Genomic DNA, 20,314 nt, shown 5'->3' with positions numbered 1-20,314 from the left:
TCTTAAATGACAACGACCAGATAAATATTTTTGGTAATATAAGTACTGTATGAACACCACCTATCGTCATTGAGTTGAACCAACATTCAGCCACATTTACCATATTCAACAACCTCGGTGCTGCCTTGACGCCAAAGTACCTGGTATGATGACTGCTTGCAGTGTGGAGCAAAATAGAGAAAACGAGCAAGTAACGCCAGTAACGAAAGTTTGAAGTGATTGCTGTTGCTGAGCTGTTGATAAACTGACAGCATTCTTTGTAAATGTCACTCGATTCTACGCACGTCAACAATACATGCACCGGTTGACTTTATTTAATAAATAGTAACGTGTGATAAACATATTCAATAAGATTGCATTAAAATTTCTTTACATTTTCTGAATATAAAACTTCACAGACTTCTCAACGAGAATGACAAAAACCGTGCTGGTAACAGGAGGATCTGGACTCGTTGGAAAAGCGATTGAAACAGTCGTCAACGAAGAGAAACCTACCGATGAAAAGTGGATTTTTGTTGGTTCGAAGGATGCGGATCTCACGTAAGTTTATCGTTCTATTGGCTTAGATGGTCTAGAATAAGTTTCAAGAATATTTCAATTACGCCGTTGGCTGAAAATCTCTATAATAAAGATACAAAAAAAACATTTCAATTAATCTCTGTTTAAAAACTTTTGCAATTGATTTGGATGAATTGTGATTAATTTGATCTTATATCGTAATCATTAATTAATGGCAAAGCAATAAAATAATATTTTTGTGAATAATAAGAAATTTTCCATAATAAATTATGAAATAACCAATAATGAATTAATTAGGGTAAAAGAAATAAGTAGATATTAAATTCCCTAAATAATGCAAAATGTACATGAACATAAGAGAATTTTTCAACAACCAAGTAGGGGAACGGTTCGGCACTTCATCCCATAGTTCTTATTTCCATCCCATGAAAAACAGAGCAATGAAAAGGCATTTGGTTTGTTTCTTATTTTTGTGATTTTTTTCCAGCAGTGAGCACGCGTTTTAGCAAAAAGAAGCGACAAGATTAGTGCTGTATTTCTTTGATTTACGATGAGATGAATATATGTTCAGTGAGATGGAAAACGGAACAGTTCCCGTACATATTGGTAATTGCAAACGTAATCTATTAAGAAGTAATTTCGGTTCTATACTATTCCCCAGAATGTGTCATTCCTCAGAAAAAGACATTGTTGATTTTCTTCTTTATTTCTTCCGAGGTATCAATGCTAGACCCTGAATGTGGTCAAATAGTTTAACATTTTCATTTAGACTTGAGTTAATAAAATGTTTCAAGTTCTTCTCCTTTGATTTGATTTTCTTGTTCCGTCGATCTGTCATCATATCACCCTGCAAGTAGCGCATATATTCTGCTGACGTGGATACTTCCTCTTGCTGGAAAAAAAATGACGATCGCGTAGAATTTGATCTGTCCTCCTCTCAGCAATCCATTTAGCTTATTGTAATAACCTTCAATCGCGTTGGTAGTACGAGGTTTTTTTTTCATCAGATTCGCCTTCATTGACCACACCTCGGGTGGGAATCTCGGTTTGGATCGACGAGTAGCATGATTTCTCTTCATTTTGCCCAAAACGTAGTTGTCCGACATGTAATCGATCAAAGGTTTCATTTTTCTTGGCGCGTTCTTTTCGACGGCAGCAAATCCTTCAGGCACTTCTTGCGGGCTCAAGAAGGCCAAAGCTTGGGTCTGTCGAAATGCCAATTGCATTTATGTGCTTTTAGCATATTGTACACTCAATCCAAGTTGCTGCAACCGTTTATAGCAGCTTTTGGAGAGATGGAAATAGCATCCGAACGACGTTGAATCAGGAAATGCTTCTCTGATGGCATTCATTTCAGCCACCTCAAAATCAGTCATAATAACAAATGGGTCAAGATTGATTTTATTGTCCTTGCATTACTTATTCAACAGCTTGAAAGCTCTTTTATATGTGGTCTCTGCTTTATTCGGAAGAAGAATATGCACAAAGGGAGCAAATTTTCGGCCCATTCCTCGACCGATTGAACCATGAACGGTAAAAATTTGCTTAAATCCCTCTGGAACCACAGAAATTCTTTGATCGTCCCTTGCACTGTTGGCCAACATAAAGTTTCTGCCGTCAGAGGTTTTAGTAAAATCATCAATTATGTTTTCATAATCGGTAGGGTCTTTAGGTGAAGTCGCGCTGCCTCGTTGGCGCTGGCAGATTCTTCTTTGTGCCGTTTTTGAAATCGTTGCCTGAACCTATAAGTAATCGAGAGATGTTCCGTTGTCGCTAGTAAAGCATGAAAATTATTCGCACCAACTTCTGTTTTTGCTCGTCTTTTAAATTTCGGGCCTTCTTGCTCTCGCCTCAGGGCACACTGCCAATACACTTTTCGTTCGACCTAGATTATTGAGTTTATGTGAAAATACAAATGTTTTTTAATCAATTAAACTTTTAATAGTTTACCTGTTTATCCTTATGATAGATGAAACCATTGTGCAGCAGCTTTAAACTTTTACTACATTTGAGTATGGGGCCATCCACAAAGTACGTCACGCTCCTAGGGGGGAGGGGGATTCCGAGCAGCGTGACCACTCATATAAAATTTTTAGAGTTTTAATACAAAAAGTGTGACAAAGGGGAGAGGGGGGTTGAAAATTGCCAATTTTTGCGTGACGTACTTTATGGATCTTCCCTATTTTACCACCGTTTTTATCTATGCCCGCGTCTGCTTCGAAGCCGTGAAAAACTTCATCCATCTTCGATTGATTAGGAATGAGTGATAACGTTCAGGCAACGTGACAAGCAATAAATGTGAACAATGACCACTTCGCACATTGTTCTTTTGCCATAATTATTTTATACCGGAAATTGAATAGTCACTTTTTCAAATGACACTTGTTCGATCGAAGGTTGTAAAATTTTCTTGAAATATGGTTTTCATAAACTGTTGATTTTTATTTCATCGAATGTATGGTTGTTCTATATAATGACTACAATGTTCTCTCATTGTTTTACCATTGCATATGACGGAGTGAAAATTTAAAAAAATATCGAGTTTTGTTAACAAATTCTTTTTGATTTAAGTGTGATAAATACTAAAACAAATCAATTGCATTTATTTGATATTTTTATTTTATTCTTTTGTTTTCATATTTCCATCAAGATATTCATAACAATGATGTAAGTACAACACAAAACGAAACATTTTTTTCATCTCTTCCATTTCATAGTATTGAAATAACGCAGACAGTTCTTTCTCGTACCGAGTAAAATATGGCCGCTTAAGGCGAACAATCAGCGCAAGCCATTGTGATAAGACTCTGTAGCCATTAAGGCTTCATGACATGTCATTCAGAACGGCTGCCTTGCGGCTTACCAACACAGTCAAACAATCACCCACCCCAGCCACTCGGATATGCACCGATAATTTTAATTCGTATACTGACTACATACCTGACCATCTTCTCACTAAAAAAGTAAATCTGGACTCGATCTTCAATCTCTATCTGTAAATCTGTTCGAAGTTCAATCTATGCGGCGGTATGATGATATCATCACATAGCGCTAATTTAGGGAAGATATATAAGCATTAAGCAAGTGAACAAAGTGAAAAAATTTCCACCCAGTAACGCACCATGCCAACGACGTCGCCGGTTTCAACACTCTGCACGTCGTCGGTAGCTTCGTATGCAAACAATCATAGATCAGCAACAGACAGTGATGTCGATATGAACTATTGTGGAATCATAGCGGAAACATGTAAAATATCGATAAAATTAATCAATCTTTTCCTAACGCATTATGTATTGATGCAGTATAATATCTTATTGAATCTGTTTTGAAGTGCATTGTAAAAACTGAAAAATCGGAGCAAAAAATGATCTTGTTATTGGTGTGTTTGAGCAGCTGGCAACAACGGTTTAAGATGTAAACATAAACAGCCAGCATCGTGAAAACAAAATTCATAAATATTCTTCTAAACCAAAGAAAAACTGATGCTTTTCTGACAAATTCCATCAGTTCATCCCATACTTAGATTGTATTGATTAATACTGCGTCTAAATTGGGCTGAATTCTTCCGAATACGTGCAATGTTTACTGTTGTTGGATTTTAACAAGAAATGAATCCCACGTGTATGCTGACTGAATTTGTATTGGAAGTTTCCACCACTACAAATCCATGGTTGATGATTTTTATGACACAATCACATGGAAATTTGAGTGTCACAACGCTTCACCTTAAGGTAGAAAAACGTGGTTAATTTAATTCTTTCAGAATATTTAAATGTTTTTCACAATATGACTTTTTTAATATAGTTCGGCCATAAATAAACAGGCCCACACGTGTCTTGCACTCCGAATAAAACGTCGAGTATACGTTATCGCGATAAATTTTACACATTTTATTTGATAAGTTATTCTTGTTGAAATACGTGGACTTTAATTGGGTCCTAAAGCCCTACCTCGTTTATGGTTGCAAACGATAGTGCATCGGTCAAGAATACTTGTACCGTTGTTATAAAAATTCTGGTAAAATTCTAAATCAGTGAAAATAATATTTTTTTGTTTAAGACATTTTAAGGCAAATTTTGGGCTGTGCAACATTTCAGAATGAATGAACCATCAGCCCAAAACGTCAACCCCATATATCAACTGTCAAAGGTTGAGTCAAGTGCCCTGCGGTGTTTTGCTAGTGCGTTTGAATCCGTACGTCAAACAAGACCGAAAATGTCGAGGAAGCATTTTTCATCTATTTTTCAATTTCAAATTAAACAATGTTCTTTTCGATTTTTGAGTCAACAGAAAAACTGACACGTTAAGAATGATTACCTTCATCGTTCCCTGAAAGAAAATCGAATATTGATTCTTCATTTTAGGACCCAATTAACTTCCAAAAACAGAAGGTGTGTGCGAGATGCCCCGATGGTAAAAGTTGGGATAACATTATTGAATATTCTAAAACAGTTAAAAACCTTAGAATTATCATGGATTGCAATATGAATAGGAATGCTCAAGTTAATGCTGTGTGTGCACAGAAAAACATAATGAAAAATAAACAGCGCGTAAAACGCTATTCTACGCTGAAATGGCCCTCTTCCTAACAATATTGCTTACAACTTGTATGCAATATCGACGATTCACGTCGAATGTTATAGAATCGTAATTTCACTTTTTGGCTACTCCTCTATAATTTTCTTCAAAACTAATAATCGAGTCTGCTCTTTCTGGACAGCTGATGTTTCCACAATATCCTAAAAATAAATATCGATTAGTACACAGCAAAAACAGTTGTTGAATATTACATTCGAAACAGATGCACATAGACTATTCCGTCAGAGCTGTGATATTACACTCTTTCGATGTAGACGATAATTCTTGCACAGCGCTTACAGGAACGACGTACATTGTTTCTATGTAATAAATATGATGTAATCGAGCCGATGTAAATGAATATGATGTAAAACCGGACAAAATGTTTATTTTCGAAAGGTGGAATTTTCGGTTTCTTATTTTTCATTTATGAATTTGCATCTAAATGATATTGTTTTTTATTTGTTATCATTTTCTATTATATACACATGAAATTTGTATCACACCGAGGGGAATAGTTCGCCGCCTGGAATCCTAACGTGAGAATCGTTATCCTGATCGGTCCATCCGCAGCTAGAACCGCACCTCTTTGTAATGATCAATAGTCAGGCGTAGCGAGTCATCCTGAACATCCGATGAAATGGCATGGCGGAAAGTTGGCGGCGTCTCTCTCGAAATTTTATGGATTCTTTCAGCCGAGTTACCGTTTGCGTTTCTACCGTAGAAAATAGTCGAGCGGCGCGGAGTGCTTGGACGACTTCAAACGCTGGAAATAGAAATAGGCGATGATTAGTGTTTTTTAGGATACTTAATTGAAGCATGAATATATGAGATTCCAACGGAAATCCTTTTAAGGTTCCAACGAGAATCGTTTTGGGATCCAGTCGAAAATTCTTTTGAGATCCCGATGGGAATTCTTTTGGGATCCCGACAGGAATCCTTTTGGGATCCCTATGGTAATAATTTTGAAATTCCGACGGGATTCCTTATAGATTCCAATGCTGGATTTTGGTAGGACTCCTTCTGAAATCCATTTGAGTTTTCTTAACAAATCGTTAGTAAAATCCGAAGGCAATCCTCTCGCGTGACATCGATGGGAATCTTTTTGATCCCGATGGCATTCCTTTAAGGATACCAACGGTTATACGTTTGGAGCCACAACTCTAATATTGATTTGATCCCGATGTAAATCTGTTTGGGATTCCGGTAGGTACCCTTTTGGGAGGAAAGGAAATTCATTTGATATTCCGAAGAAAATCCTCTAAGGATTCCACCGGGAATCCTTTTGGGATCACGACAAGAATCCTTTTGGTATCCAAACGGGAATATTTTAGAGATCCTGACGTATATGCTTTTGGGATCCCTATTGATAATCGCATTGGAATCCCTATGTAAATCTTTTGAGGACAGAATCCTTTTGAGATTTTGACGAAAATCCTTTTGGGATTTCGGCGAGAATCCTTTTGAGATTCCGAAGGAAATTATTTTGATGGTCCTTTTAGGATCCCAGCGGAAACCCTCTTGGGATCTTGACGGGAATCCTTATCGAATCACGACATGATTCTTTCCGGGATCCCGTCGGGAATCTTATTGGTAACCCAATAGGAATCCCTTTGGAATTTCGATGAATCCGACGGGAATCCTTTTGAATTCCAACGGGAACCTATGAGATTCTGATGGTAATCCTTCTGAGATTCCAATATAAATCCTTCTGGGATTTCGACGTGAATTCTTTTGAGATGCCGACGGGAACCCTTTTGGAATATCATTGAAAAATTTTCTGCAATAATAAGAGAAGAATTCATATAACTTTTTTTACTTGATTAAGGAGTTTTGCCTTTCTCGTATTGTATGAAATTTCCATAGAATTTTTTTAAATAATACCAATGGCAAATTACAAGGGATCTCTATTGAAAATAGAAAGGAATTTTTAAGGAAAAATATATGGGATTTTTATGGGAAATTGTTAGGAATTTTCATGAGAAACTGTTCTGGGATTTTTCATGAAAAAAATTGCGGAGTGTCCATAGAAAACCATGAGCGGAGAGGAACTTCCATGAGAAACCATGGAGAATTGTATGGAATTTCTATAAGAACATTAGGCAAACTGCTAGTAAATTTGTGCCGAATGTCAATGGGGAATTCTAAAGAATTTTATGAGAATTTGTAAGGAATATCCATGAGAAACTTTTGGGAATATCAACAGTAAAATCAACCGTCTAAGACGAATTAAGTACTCTCCATTTAATTCCACCAATTATTTTCGATATATTGGCAGATACGTATTTCGACCACAACTGTGTGGTCGTCTTCAGTGTCTCGTACTTGATTCGACTTGACGACTTGACGACCTAGTCGAGTCAAGTACGAGACACTGAAGACGACCACACAGTTGTGGTCGAAATACGTATCTGCAAGGATATCGAAAATAATTGGTGGAATTAAATGGAGAGTACTTAATTCGTCTTAGACGGTTGAATACATTCCACTAAAAGAGCTTAATATATTTTTCTGAACAGTAAATTGTTAAAAGTTTCATAGGGCAATTCGAAGAAATTTCCATGGCAAATTGTGAACGTAATTGTAAGAAAATTTAATAAGAAACTGTTAGGAAATTCCATGGAACATCCGAACATTGTTAAGAACATCAATGGGAAATTGAAACAAGTTTCCAAAAGGAATTGCAAGGAATTACTACGAGAAACTGTTAACGTTTCTTATGGGAAACTGTAAGGGGTTTGCATGGGAAATCGTGAGGAATTTACATATTTTTTTTTAAGATTTCCATTGGAAATAGCAAGAAATTTCTCGCTTAACTTTTCAAAAGGTCCTAAGTAACATTTTTTTCATGAATTAATTTGAATAGCGCAATCAACAGATCAATATGAAAGCTTTCGATTGCACTACTCAAATTAATTCATGAAAAAAATGTTACTTAGGTCCTTTTGAAAAGTTAAGCGAGATTTACAAGGTGAATCGTAAGGAATTTGAAGTGCCTCCAGGAATTGCTTTCAAAATTTTTCCGGAAGTTCCTCCGCAAACTCTTCCAGAAGGACCTCCAAGAATTATTCTGAAAATTTATCCAGGAACTTCTTCGGAAGTTCCTCCAGGAGTTCCGCCCGAAGATCATCCAGGAAATTCCCTGTAAGTTCCTACAGGAATTCCCCCAAAAATTCCTCCAGGAATTCCCCCGGAAGTTCCTCCAAAAATACCTAAAAAATGTTCTTCGGAAGTATCTACAGAGAATCCTCCAGAAATTTGTTCAGGAACTACTTCGAAAGATTCTACAGAAAACCCTTCGGTTAATCCTCCAAAAAATCCACCAGGAGTTTCTCCGGTAATTCCTCCAGGAATTCCTCTGGAAGTTCCTTGAGTAATTACCCCGGAGTTTCTTCAAGAATTCCTCCAGAAGTTCCTCAAAGAATTATTCCGGAAGTTCCTCCAGGAATTCCCCCGGAAGTGCTTCCAGAAAATTCCTCCGTAAGTTCCCCCAGGAGCTCCCCCTAAAGGTTCTCCAGGATTTCTCCTGGAAGTTCCTCCATGAAGTTTCTCAAGGAATTCGTTCGGAAGTTCCTCCTGGAATTCGTCCGGAAGTTCCTTCAGGAATTCGTTCGGAAGTTCCTCCAGGAATTCGTTCGGAAGTAAATCCTCCGGTAGTTCCTCCAGGAAATCCTCCGGTAGTTCCTCCAGCAATTGCACCGGAAGTTCCACGAGGAATTCTTCCGAAAGTTCCCCTACGAATTCCTCCGAAAGTGCCTCCAGGATTTTTTCTGAAAGTTTCTCAAGGAATTCCTCCAGAAACTCGTCATATATTTCCTTCGGAAGTTCCTATAGGGAATCCTCCAGGGAACTTCCTATAAGAATTCCTCTGGAAATTCCTCCAGGAATTTCTCCGGAAGTATCTCCAGAAATTCCTCAAGGAACTTCCGGAAGAATTATTTAAAAAACTTCCGGAGGAATTCCTGAAGGAACTTGCGGAGGATTTCCTGCAGTAACTTGCGGAGGAACTTCTGAAGGAACATTCGGAGGAATTCCTGAAGGAACTACCGGAAGAATTCCTGAATGAATTCTGGAGAAACATCCGAAGGAACTCCTGGAGGAATTTCCGGAGAAATTCATGAAGGAACTTCCGGAGAAACTCCTGAAGGAACTTCCGGAAAAATTCCTGGAGGAATTTGCGGAGGAATTCATGTAGGTTATTTCTGAGGAATTCCTGGAGGAACTTTCGGAGGAATTCCTGAAGGATTTTCTGGAAAAAATCCTGGAGGAACTTTCGCATAAATTCCTGAGGGAAGTACCGGAGGAATTCCTGGAGGATCTTCCTGAGGAGTTTCAGCAGAAATTTTCGGAATATTTCCTGCAGGAGCTTCCGGAAAAATTCCTGAAAGAACATGCCAGGGAATTCCTGAAGGAACTTCCCGGGAAATTCCTGGAAAAACTTCCGAAGGAACTCCTGGAAGAATTCCTGAAGGAAAGTCTGGAGAAATTCCAGAAAGAACTTCCGGAGAAATTCCTGGAGGAACTTCCGGTGGTATTTTTCGAGGAACTTGCGGAGGAATTTCTGAAGGAAATTTTGGAAGAATTTCTGGAGGAACTTCCGGAGGAATTCCTGGAGGAACTTCTGGATGAATTTCTAGAGGAACTTCCGGATGAATTCCTGGAGGAACTTCCGGAGAAATTCTCGGAGGAACTTCCGGATAAATTTCTGAAGGAACTTTCGGAGGAATTCCTAAAAGAACTACCGGAAGAATTCCTGAATGAACTTTCTTGGGAATTCCTGGAGAAACATCCGAAGGAACTCCTGAAGGAACTTCTGGAGAAATTCATAAAGGAACCTCCGGAGAAACTCCTGAAGGAACTTTCGGAGAAATTTGCGGAGCAATTCATGCAGGGTACTTCTGAGAAATTCCTGGAGGATCTTTTGGAGGAATTCCTGAAGGAACTTCTGGAAGAAATCTTGAAAGGACTTTCGCATAAATTCCTGAGGGAAGTACCGGAGGAATTCTGGGAGGATTTCCTACAGGAGCTTCCGGAACAATTCCTGAAGGAACTTCCCGGGTTATTCCTGGAAAAACTTCCGATGATACTCCTGGAGGAATTTCCTGGGAAATTCCTGAAGGAAAGTCCGGAGAAATGCCTGGAGGAACTTCCAGAAGAATTCTTGGAGGATCTTCCTGAGGAACTTTCGGAGGAATTCCTCAAGGAACTTTCAGAAGAATTATTGAAAGGACTTCCGGGGGAATTCCTGAAGAAACTTGCATAGGATTTCCTTAAGAAAAAGGAGGAATTTCTGAAGAAAATTTCAGAGATATTTCTGGCGGAACTTCTGGAGGAATTCCTGGAGGAACTTCCGGAGGAATTCCAGGAGGAACTTCTGTAGGAATTCCTGGAAGAACTTCCGGAGGAATTCCTGGAGGAACTTCGGGAGGAATTCCTGGAGGAAATTCCGGAGGACTTCCTGGAGGAACTCCGGGAGGAAATCCTGAAAGAACTTCCGGAGAAATTCCTGAAGTAATTTCTGGAGGAATTCCTGAAGGAACTTCCGAAGCAATTCCTGGAGGAACTTCCAGATGAATTCCTAGAGGAGTTTCCAGAGCATTTTCCGAATGATTTTTGCAGAAACTTCCGAAAGAATTCCTGTAGAAATTTCTGGAGGAATCCATGTAGAAACTTCTGAATAAATTTTTGATGAATTTCTGGAGGAATTTCCGGAGGAATTCCTGAAGGAACTTCCGAAAATTTCTGTAGGATTCTTTATAAAAACTTTCGAAGTTAATGTTTGCTGAATTTCTGGGGGAATTCCTTGAGGTACTTCCAGGGGAATTACTGGAGAAACTGAGAGGGGGGACGAACTGCTGGAGAAATGTTTGAGCAATGTCTGGGGGAATTCTTGGAGGCAGATCCAGGAGAATTCCTGGAGGGTCTCCCGGAGGATTTTTTAGAGGAATTTTCGTATTTTCTGTATTTTTTTTGGATTTTCTGTATGTTTTTTTAGGAATTTCTGGAGGAATTCCTGGAAGAACTTCCGGAGGAATTTCTGGAGGAACTTCCGAAAATTTCTGAAGGATTCTTTATAAAAACTTCCAAAGTTATTGTTTGAGGAATTTCTGGGGGAATTCCTGGAGGTACTTGCAGGAATTACCGAAGAAACTTCGGGGGGAACTGCTGGAGAAACTTCCGGAGCAATTCCTGGAGGAACTTCTGGAGCAATTCCTGGATGAACTTCCAGAGCAATCCTTGGAGGATCTTCCGGAGCATTTCCTGGGGGAAATTCTGGAGTTTCTGGAAGAACTTCCTGAGGAATTTCTAGTGGATTTTTCGGAGGATTTTTTCGAATGCTTTTTTGTAATAACTTCCGAAGGAATTTCTGTAGAAATTTCCAAAGGACTCCCTATAGAAACTTCTAAAGGAAATTTTTTGAGTAATTTTTAGAAAAATTCCTGAAGGAACTTCCAGAAGAATATATAAACTATTTATAATTCATGTGGAAATTCCTGAAGGATATCCATGTAGTTGAGACCATATGATGGATATCAACCGGAATGGTCATTCTTGAACAGTTCTCGGGGGGCCTAAAGTGACCATAAATTCGTTTAGAATAAACCCTGGCAATATGAGAATCAAAATTCTTGGAATTGTTCCTGAAACATGTTATTCATGTAGTTGAGACCATAGGATGGATATGAACCGGAACGGTCATTCTGGAACAGGTTCTCGGAGGGCTCGTAGGGACCAAAAACTCATTTGGAATAAACCCTGGCAATATGGGTATCAATACTCTTGAAATTGTTTCGGAAATATGTTATCCATAAAGTTGAAACCACAGGATGGATATCAACCGGAACAGTCATCCTAGAACAAGTTCCCGAAAGGCCTTTAGTGGTCACAAACTCATTTAGAAGACACCCTGGCATCAAAATTCTTGAAATATTTTCGGAAACATGTTTTTCCAAGAAGATGGGACTGATGTTGGGTTATCAGACTGAATGGCCGTTAGACCGAATGGTTATTGGGTCGAATGACAAGTGAGGAGTGAATAGTGAGAAGTGAGTTCAACACAGAAAAATATAGACCACGTTGAGCTATGGAAATTTTTTTGATGAGAACTGCTTTCCTGGGAAGCTTACTGGACTGATCATTGCAACGGTGGATGGTGTGAAAAACTGAGTAATTATTTCGGGTGAACACTCCAGTTCGTGCGAATCCCGCCGGGGACTAAAACAAGGTGATGGACTTTCGTGCCTGTTGTTCAACATCGCGCTAAAACGTGTCATGTGGAAAGCCGGGTACGATTTTCAGCAGATCTAATCAATTTATTTGTTGCGCGGATGATATGGACATTGTCGGCCGAACATTTGCTAAGGTGGTAGAAAAGCACAAGCAACAAAAGTTGGACTGATGGTGAATGCCTCGAAGACAAAGTACATGCTAGTGCGCGGAACCGAGCGCGACAGGGCCCGCCTGGGAAGCAGTGTTACGGGGATACCTTCGAGGTGATCAAGGAATTTCTTTTGCTAATAGAATACTAAGTTCAAAAGTCGGCCAAGTTCCAGTTGGAATGTAGAGCCAAAGAAGAAGAAGACGGTAGACTTCAGTGGGCTGGTCACTTTGTGCGGTTGTCGGAAGAAAGAATAGTGAATACAATGTTCAATAGAACCAGAGAAAGGCAAGTGACTTCGTAAAAGGCCACGAACACGCTGACTGTACGCTATGGAATCGGACGTGGAGCCCTTAACGTTTGGGGAAACTTTTGGAACATCGCCCAAGACCGACGTTTATGGTGCTCTTCAATACGCCTGGCATAAGTGTATAGACGCTGTAGCCAACTAGGTATCCAAGTATCATAAAAGGATACGAGTCAGAATCCCAGAAGGATTTGTAAGAATTAGAGAAAGATATCTCGTCGGAATCTCTAAAACATTTCCCTTCGAGTCGCTTAATGATTCTCCTCGGTTTCGTTTTAAGTACGGATTGTGATAAAGTTTACGGATAATACGTTTCAAAAACGAAATGTGAGAAAAATCTTACTACAAAATAATTCTCGTTATGCTCCCAAAACGATTGCTGCCGGAATTCGTATTTGCTTCCCGTTGGAATCCCAAAAAGGATTCACTGCTGAATACAAAAGGATTCCCATCAGAACTCTAAAAGGATTACCGCCAGATTTTCAAAATGATTCCCGTCAGAATCCCTAAAGGATTTCCGCCGGAATTGCAAAAGGACTTCCGTCAGAATCTCAAAAAGATTCCCCTCGAAATCTCAAAAGGATTCCCATCGGAGTTCAGTTGAAATCCACCAATGGATTCCCTTCGGAATCCCAAAATGATTCCCTTTGGAATCCCAAAGGATTCTCATCGAAGTCCCCCGTTTCTAGAAATTCCCGAAGGATAAGCATTAGAATTCCCAAATGATTTCATTTGGAATCCTCAAAAGGTTTTGTGTCGGAATTCCAGAGGATCCTCAAAGGAATTGCTTTTGATAGATAGCATAGCATATCTTGTGCGGGTTTTATGTCACCTTTTATTCTGAAGATTGCTCTTCAGAATCCGCGGTAGGCTCCCTTGGGAATCCGAGGATTTCGTTTAGGGTTCCCGAAGATTCTCATTTTGATTAATTATCTTTAAATCAAGACAAAATTTTCAAAACGACTTATCTGCTTTTGTAAACAAAGATTCAAACGACGATTAGACGAATCTGATAGCTCTCCCACGCGAACCAACTACAACAATAGGTAGGTGAAGGTTTCCGCTACCTGTTGATGGTGCTGGTTTGCGTGGGAGAGCCATCAGATTCGTCAAATCGTCGTTCGAATCTTTGTTTACAAAAGCAGATAAGTCGTTTTGACAATTTTGTCTTGAAATGTTGGTTCAGAGTAAGACAATTTCGAACTTACATTATTTCCTAGGTTGAGTTGATGGATAATTTGTGTTTGACCGCGTATTCCGTGTTCCATTTTGCGCAGCGGAATATCAGTGCCGCTTTGGTTTCCGTCGATCGTCTGTAGAAGCTACCACCAAGTTTGTTGGGCATAAAGTCACCACCAGCCAATATCATCAGGACAATGTTAAAATGCTCGTAATTCCTCATAGCTTTGGAAATTCGCCCTTGCAGCAATTTATCACCTTTATGTCATCTCATCCCGGAATTTCAGAGGAAGCCACATTCAGTTTTGTGCCCATCCCGGAGTTCGGGAAGATGGCAAGCGACCTATGGTGAATTTATAGGGAGCTGTAATGATGCAATAAGAATTAATTTTCTTTTCGAATCTTGTTCGGAATGCGCTTTCCCGCAAACACGTCATACTCACCTTTTATTTATTCTGTCCATAGAACAGAAATCGGATCTGCAATTCTGTTGAAAATACAGTACGCCACTGTCCACTAATTTGTCTTGTCCACTAGCTATTTATTAGTATTAAATTACGTATCTAAGTTATTGTTTAGAATAATTTAATAAACTAAATATCGCTGCTTCTCACTTCTTCTACGTAAAATGGCGTATGACGGCCGCCCAAAAACCAAATCAACAGCAGTCAAAACAAATTAAGCAGTGTTGCTAGAAAAATACATTATTATCGAATGCGATATTACATTGGATTTGTGTAATTTCAAACAATGATATTTGACACATAAGTAGCAGCTATTGCTGTGTATTATTCAATGCACAGACACTATAATATTACACAATTGTGATGTAATGGAAAAGAGTAAATCTGTTTCTGCGTGATATTCGAGTGGTGTAATATAACATCCAAAAAGATGTTAATAAACATAGAAATTTTGCTATCACATCGAAATTTTGCTACATCGCTCAGATTACGTCGATGCATATTACAAATTTTGTTGCTGTGTAGTAAATACAATAGAGTCTAACCTTAAACAAAGTTTTTCTGCATTCCACTCGAATTTGAAACTATATCCATCATAAAGTGAACAAATTTGACAGACTTATACTGCCTGTAACCGCATCGTTGTCCCTATTCATATGGGACAGTTATGCGATTACAGGCAGTATAGGAGACCATAATTCATGGCTACTAAGTTTTTACTAAAAAAATTGTACACAGCATATGTCAAATCCAATTCACCCCTTGTTAATTTATGGCTAGGCAAAAATGGCAAAATCGAGTGCATTTTTTCAGCAGTTCTGATTCAAAAGCGATGTTCTTCCTATAACTCTGCCTAGAGACGTTCCGATACTTCAAAATATCGATATTTGATTCGATAAGTATCGATATCACCGATATATTGGAATGAAAATATCGATATATCGGAAAATCATATGATATTTCGAAAATGAAATTTTTTAGAATATATTTGGTTAATCAACTACAATCGTATTACCGTAGTACCTCTTAACAATAATTATTAGAAATTACTTTTTTTCTATTACTTAATTCTGCTTAATCTGCTTCTAGAGTGTGTTTGTCCAATAATCATCGGCAGCGGCGTAGTTTTAACCGGTTGCGTCGTTTTTGGAATGATACTGGCCTCACTAGTTTCCGTTAACTCGAAAAAATCAACTGATCAATCGAGATATTTGCTGAAATTCCACTGACAATTTTTCTGTATTTCTCCTCGGGTTATTCTGATTCTTGACAACCAAAAATTCTCTTTTCCGAATTTCCACGGAAGTTTTTTTAGGGTTGATTTAATTTTTCAAAAGAAATTTAGAATTTTCAGAATTTTCCCGTGAATTTCGGCAGAAAATTGTTTTCGATTTTTACAGACATTCTTTAAAATTAACGCAAAAAGTTCCATAAGAAAAAAAAAATCAAAACTTTCATCAGAAACCCCGTAGAAATATTTTAAGGAAATTCTCTCTAACTCCTACGGGGCATTATTTTGAAGGAAATTTTCGTATGTTTTCCAATTCTTCTGAATTTCCATTTCCGCAAATACCTTCCTTAATGCCTTAAGTTAATTTATCTAATTTATCATATATGATAGTTGCTATAGGAACAAGTCAAATATATAATTTTTATTATTGGCATTAGGATTCAAGGGCCAGGGGCATGACAGATGTTGCACAACACGCCGAGTGTCGAGTTGCCAAAACTATTTGTGATGGCAACGCACACCTCACACCATCCGCGCTACCAAGAAAAATCCTCTAAACCATTAAAAATGCTGCATTTCGGATTCATTTCAAAGATTTCACAAAATATTGTTATTTTTGTGTTACTTTGTTCTGATTCAATATATCGATATCGAAAGCAAAAATATCGATATGACCGATATATTGAAGGCAAAATATCGATACAAAAATATCGAATATCAAAACAAAAATATCGATATTCCGATATATCGGAAGTATCGGAACGTCCCTAACTCTGCCTAACAGTTCGTTGTTTTGTTTAAATTTCACTAGCTACGGCACCTAGTCAAAGCGCTAGTTGGGGGTTGGAATTAAATTACGTGAGCCAGTAGGGGAAGGGAGCTGGTCAGTTCAATTTAATAAAAATAAATTAAATCGCCCACTCAAATGGTGAAAGAAAGAGAAAGGAGATGTAGAACTGTGGTTTATCATAACAGCCCCCTAAATTCAATTTTTAAAATGCTGTTATCATTTAATATAAGAAACATGCTAAATTAGCATACTGTTAGATAGACTTGTAGAAAAACCCGACGATCTTGTACTTTAATATTTGTTGTTTTGGCTTAGGTTGCACCTTAATTCTCCAAAATTGAATTTAAATTTTCAAATGTTCGGTAAAACGATGATCTTGCAACTGTAGTTCTTTCAAAACATGCTCTTTAGGAGCGTTTATTAACAAATTCTATGTTAAGGTGATTATACAACAAAGCCCAAATCGACCATCTTGAAAGCCACGTCCTTTTTACAAAAGCATTTATTGATTAAACCGTTTCTCGCACTTAGTGGTGATACAGTGGTAAAATCATTTGCTCACTTTTGCTTAACAATCAACTTTAGTTTCTGCCCTGTGTGTCAGATTTTGCCTATTAAAAATGGGAATGGAAAACATGTGATGATTTTAAAACTTAAAGGTACAGGACTAATCGTATAATGGAGATATTACAAACTCGTTTAATGTCAAGGGAGTTGATCGATGCGTCTATATTCAGTTTGGCGCTTCTCAAAATGCGAGATGCTTTCCCTTACATTTCTGCAAAAACTCATACTGCGACGCGTACCACGTTCGTACTTAACAATTCTACTTATATTATTTCTATAAAATTATGAGTTTAAGTCAAATATGGAAAATAGTCATGATTTCCGTGACGAGACAGCCTAGGGCTGAAAGCGTCGTAGCTCGTAAATAAAGATATAAAAACAGTCATGATTTTTCGTTTGTTATGATTTTTTAAAAACCTGATTGATATTTCAATAGTTTGGCATTAGTTTTTTTTTGTGATGATTAATCTGGTTGTGCCAGATTTTCGTCTTGCGTTATATTTTTATTATTTTATATTATATTATTATTATATATATTATATTATATTATTTTTTTGAACTGGCTTTCCTTTCCATTTTGGATAGTCTTCGGTACAGCGTTTTCAATACTCCTGTGAAGCGGTTTGTGTATCGGCTTTATGATTCCCAAACCAACCACCAGATGCAAAGCACTTCACAACTCATCGCGTTCCATTTCGATGTTTTCTATTCTCTTTGCACAGCGATCTACAGTCTACGCGCGCAATGTTCGAGCGCCACAAGCCAACGCACGTGATTCACCTGGCTGCTATGGTAGGCGGTTTGTTCCACAATATGAACAACAACTTGGACTTCCTGCGGAAGAATATTCAAATTAACGACAACGTTTTGCTGCTGAGCCACGAGTTTAAGGTGCAGAAGGTAGTGTCCTGTCTGTCAACGTGTATCTTCCCCGACAAGACTAGCTATCCTATCGATGAGACAATGGTACTGCGTTTGGAAGCTTCGTTTGATCTGATAAATTAATGTGACTTTTTATTTCAGATCCACAATGGACCACCGCACGATTCGAACTTCGGCTACAGTTATGCCAAGCGGTTGATCGACATCACCAACCGGGCCTACCATGAGAATCATGGCGATATGTTTACCTCAGTTGTTCCCTGCAATGTGTTCGGACCGTACGATAATTATACACCTGGTGTGAGTCACGTAATTCCGGGAATGATACACCGATTACATGAGATTATGTACTTGAAGGATCCAGAGGTAATTTGAAGGTGGCTCAAATGAAGCAGTTTGTTAGTTTTTGATCAGCATTAGACATGATTTAAAATTGTATTTATCGCTGCAGAAACCTCAGGAGGAAAAAGTATTTCCCATTTACGGAACCGGCAAACCACTTAGGCAATTTATCTATTCCATCGACTTAGCAAAACTTTTCATTTGGGTCTTACGGAATTATGAAAGTGTCGAACCCATCATCCTTTCGGTTGATGAAGAGTCCGAAGTGTCGATAGCTCAGCTGGCTGAGTCGTTGGTAAAAGCGTTCGGTTTCAAGGGCAAACTAGAATTTGACTCCAGCAAGGCGGATGGGCAGTACAAAAAGACGGCGTCGAATGCCAAACTACGGACACTGCTGCCAGAGTTCAAGTTTACTGATTTTAATAACGCTGTGAAAGAATCGGTTGAGTGGTATGTTAAAAATTATGAGCAAGCACGAAAGTGAATAGAGCATTTATTTATTTTTGCTAAAGGTTATTTATGATCAATAAAACGAACTTCCCAAAATATGTATTTTATTTCTGATATACTACAGGGTCCGGCTATTGAAGTGCTACATTAGAATAAACATACAAATTGATAAAAACAAAAATAATTCATTTCAATTTCATTCAATTTCACACAAAACAAACATCACTTCATGAAACAAAAAAAAAACTCTTCGAAAAAATCTTGTAAATTAATCGCTGTATATTGGGATCGAAGCGGCTCTCTATGATGTACCAGGAGGTAGTGGAAACAGCCGAAGCAAGATGTTGGCAAGTACTGTTTGTAATGAATGGAAGAGGGACCGGCATCGGCTGTGGGAAGCGTGTTGTCATCAGCGCGTAACGATGGAATCCCTAAAGAGAATCCCTTGACATCCCTAAAGAGATTCCCTTTGACATCCCTAAAGAGATTCCCATCATAATCCCTAAAGGGATTCACTTTGACTAAAGAAATTCTCTTTGGAATCCCTGAAGAAAATACCTTTGGAAGCCCTAAAGAGTTTCCCATATGAATCCTTGAAGAGATTCTGTTTGGCATCCATAGAGTTGTGCTGAAGAGATTTCTTTTGGAATCCCTGAAGAGACTTCCTTTTGAATTCCTAAAGAGATGCCTGGATTGGATAAGATTAGCATTAGACGTTACGATAAAAATATTCTATCAAAATACCATTATCATCAATTCCTTGTAATCTGCATTTGACATATGTTCTAATGATATGCAATGCACTCATTTATTGCGTAACACGAATCATAACACGTGTATTGAGCTAATTTGTACTCCATGGTAACGCAAGAATGTTTTCGGTTTTCTCGAGTTCGTGTCAGAGCTCGTCCGGTCACGACAATTCCCATTGGAAACTCTAAAGAGGTTCACTTCGGAATCCTCTAAAGGATTCCTTTGAGGTTCGTTGTGGAATGCCTAATGGAAGCAAATCTTCTTGGAAGTATCCTGGATGTAGAATAACTCGAAGCTAATCTTCTCGGAAGTATCCTGGATTTAGTGGAACTGGTTTTGAGATAATGATCGTCCAGAATTGACTCTTCTTAAGTTAATCGCAAATGGCTTTTCCGACGCTACCGCTCGTATAGGAACGAGGCAGCAGCTTCAGTGTTTTTGAAGGCCAATAAATCGATCAAGTGCTCCACTGCCCGTGATTGCATATTTGTAACATTTGCATTTTGGTTGATTTTGTAAATCGTTTGTCAATCCTCCCCACAAACTCTATTATTTCCAGCTTCCACAGAGAAGAAAGATAGTAAAGCCTTTTTTACTGTTGTGGAATTATATGCAATAAATTTATATATTTTTGAACGATTCACAGGCTTTTTACAAAATGAACAAAAATGCGAGTGTTACAATTATGCGATCATGGGCAGTCCAATGAGAAGCTAGCAGGTGTTCAATACGCCTAGGCCCTCAACATGGCCCTCAACACTTCATCGAACGAAAAATTCTTTGGCTCAACTCCCACCGGAAGTTCTCATCGTTCAAATTTAGCACCACCTCATAAGCCCGAAACTCTGCTTCATTCGGGCAGCGGATCCTTTTG

The 20,314-nt window shown here is 38.4% G+C and overlaps 1 protein-coding gene and 1 long non-coding RNA gene across 4 annotated transcripts; one reads left to right on the top strand and one right to left on the bottom strand.

Annotated features, from left to right (window-relative positions):
- Positions 1–222: 222 nt before the first annotated feature.
- LOC134217181 (probable GDP-L-fucose synthase) lies at positions 223–18,803 on the top strand. Of its 3 annotated transcripts, none has more exons than XM_062695963.1 (5): positions 223–324; positions 399–540; positions 17,736–17,979; positions 18,037–18,261; positions 18,347–18,803. In XM_062695963.1, the coding sequence occupies exons 2-5, from the start codon at positions 413–415 to the stop codon at positions 18,719–18,721; spliced, it is 972 nt and encodes a 323-aa protein (XP_062551947.1). In that variant the 5' UTR covers positions 223–324; positions 399–412; the 3' UTR covers positions 18,722–18,803. The 3 variants fall into 3 exon arrangements, with proteins under 3 accessions (XP_062551947.1, XP_062551948.1, XP_062551946.1); XM_062695964.1 differs by having other exon boundaries at positions 285–329; XM_062695962.1 differs by lacking the exon at positions 223–324 and having other exon boundaries at positions 336–540.
- LOC134217180 (uncharacterized) lies at positions 5,525–14,780 on the bottom strand. The gene is made up of 3 exons (XR_009980936.1): positions 14,405–14,780; positions 13,991–14,325; positions 5,525–5,863 (listed from the first exon to the last, which is right to left on the bottom strand). It is a non-coding gene; the product is annotated as an uncharacterized LOC134217180 (long non-coding RNA).
- Positions 18,804–20,314: the final 1,511 nt, after the last annotated feature.

The sequence above is a fragment of the Armigeres subalbatus genome, chromosome 2 (assembly GCF_024139115.2).
Source record: "Armigeres subalbatus isolate Guangzhou_Male chromosome 2, GZ_Asu_2, whole genome shotgun sequence".
Lineage (NCBI taxonomy): Eukaryota > Metazoa > Arthropoda > Insecta > Diptera > Culicidae > Armigeres > Armigeres subalbatus.
Note: the sequence above shows the minus strand (reverse complement) of the source record. Positions and strands in the feature narration are given on the sequence as shown.

Bases quoted from the DNA above. Each gene is read 5' to 3' on its own strand.
- LOC134217181 (XM_062695963.1), top strand. From the start codon at position 413: ATGACAAAAACCGTGCTGGTAACAGGAGGATCTGGACTCGTTGGAAAA. The intron at 541-17,735 runs GTAAGTTTATCG...CTCTTTGCACAG, and splicing joins TCGAAGGATGCGGATCTCAC to CGATCTACAGTCTACGCGCG. The intron at 18,262-18,346 runs GTAATTTGAAGG...TTATCGCTGCAG, and splicing joins TGTACTTGAAGGATCCAGAG to AAACCTCAGGAGGAAAAAGT.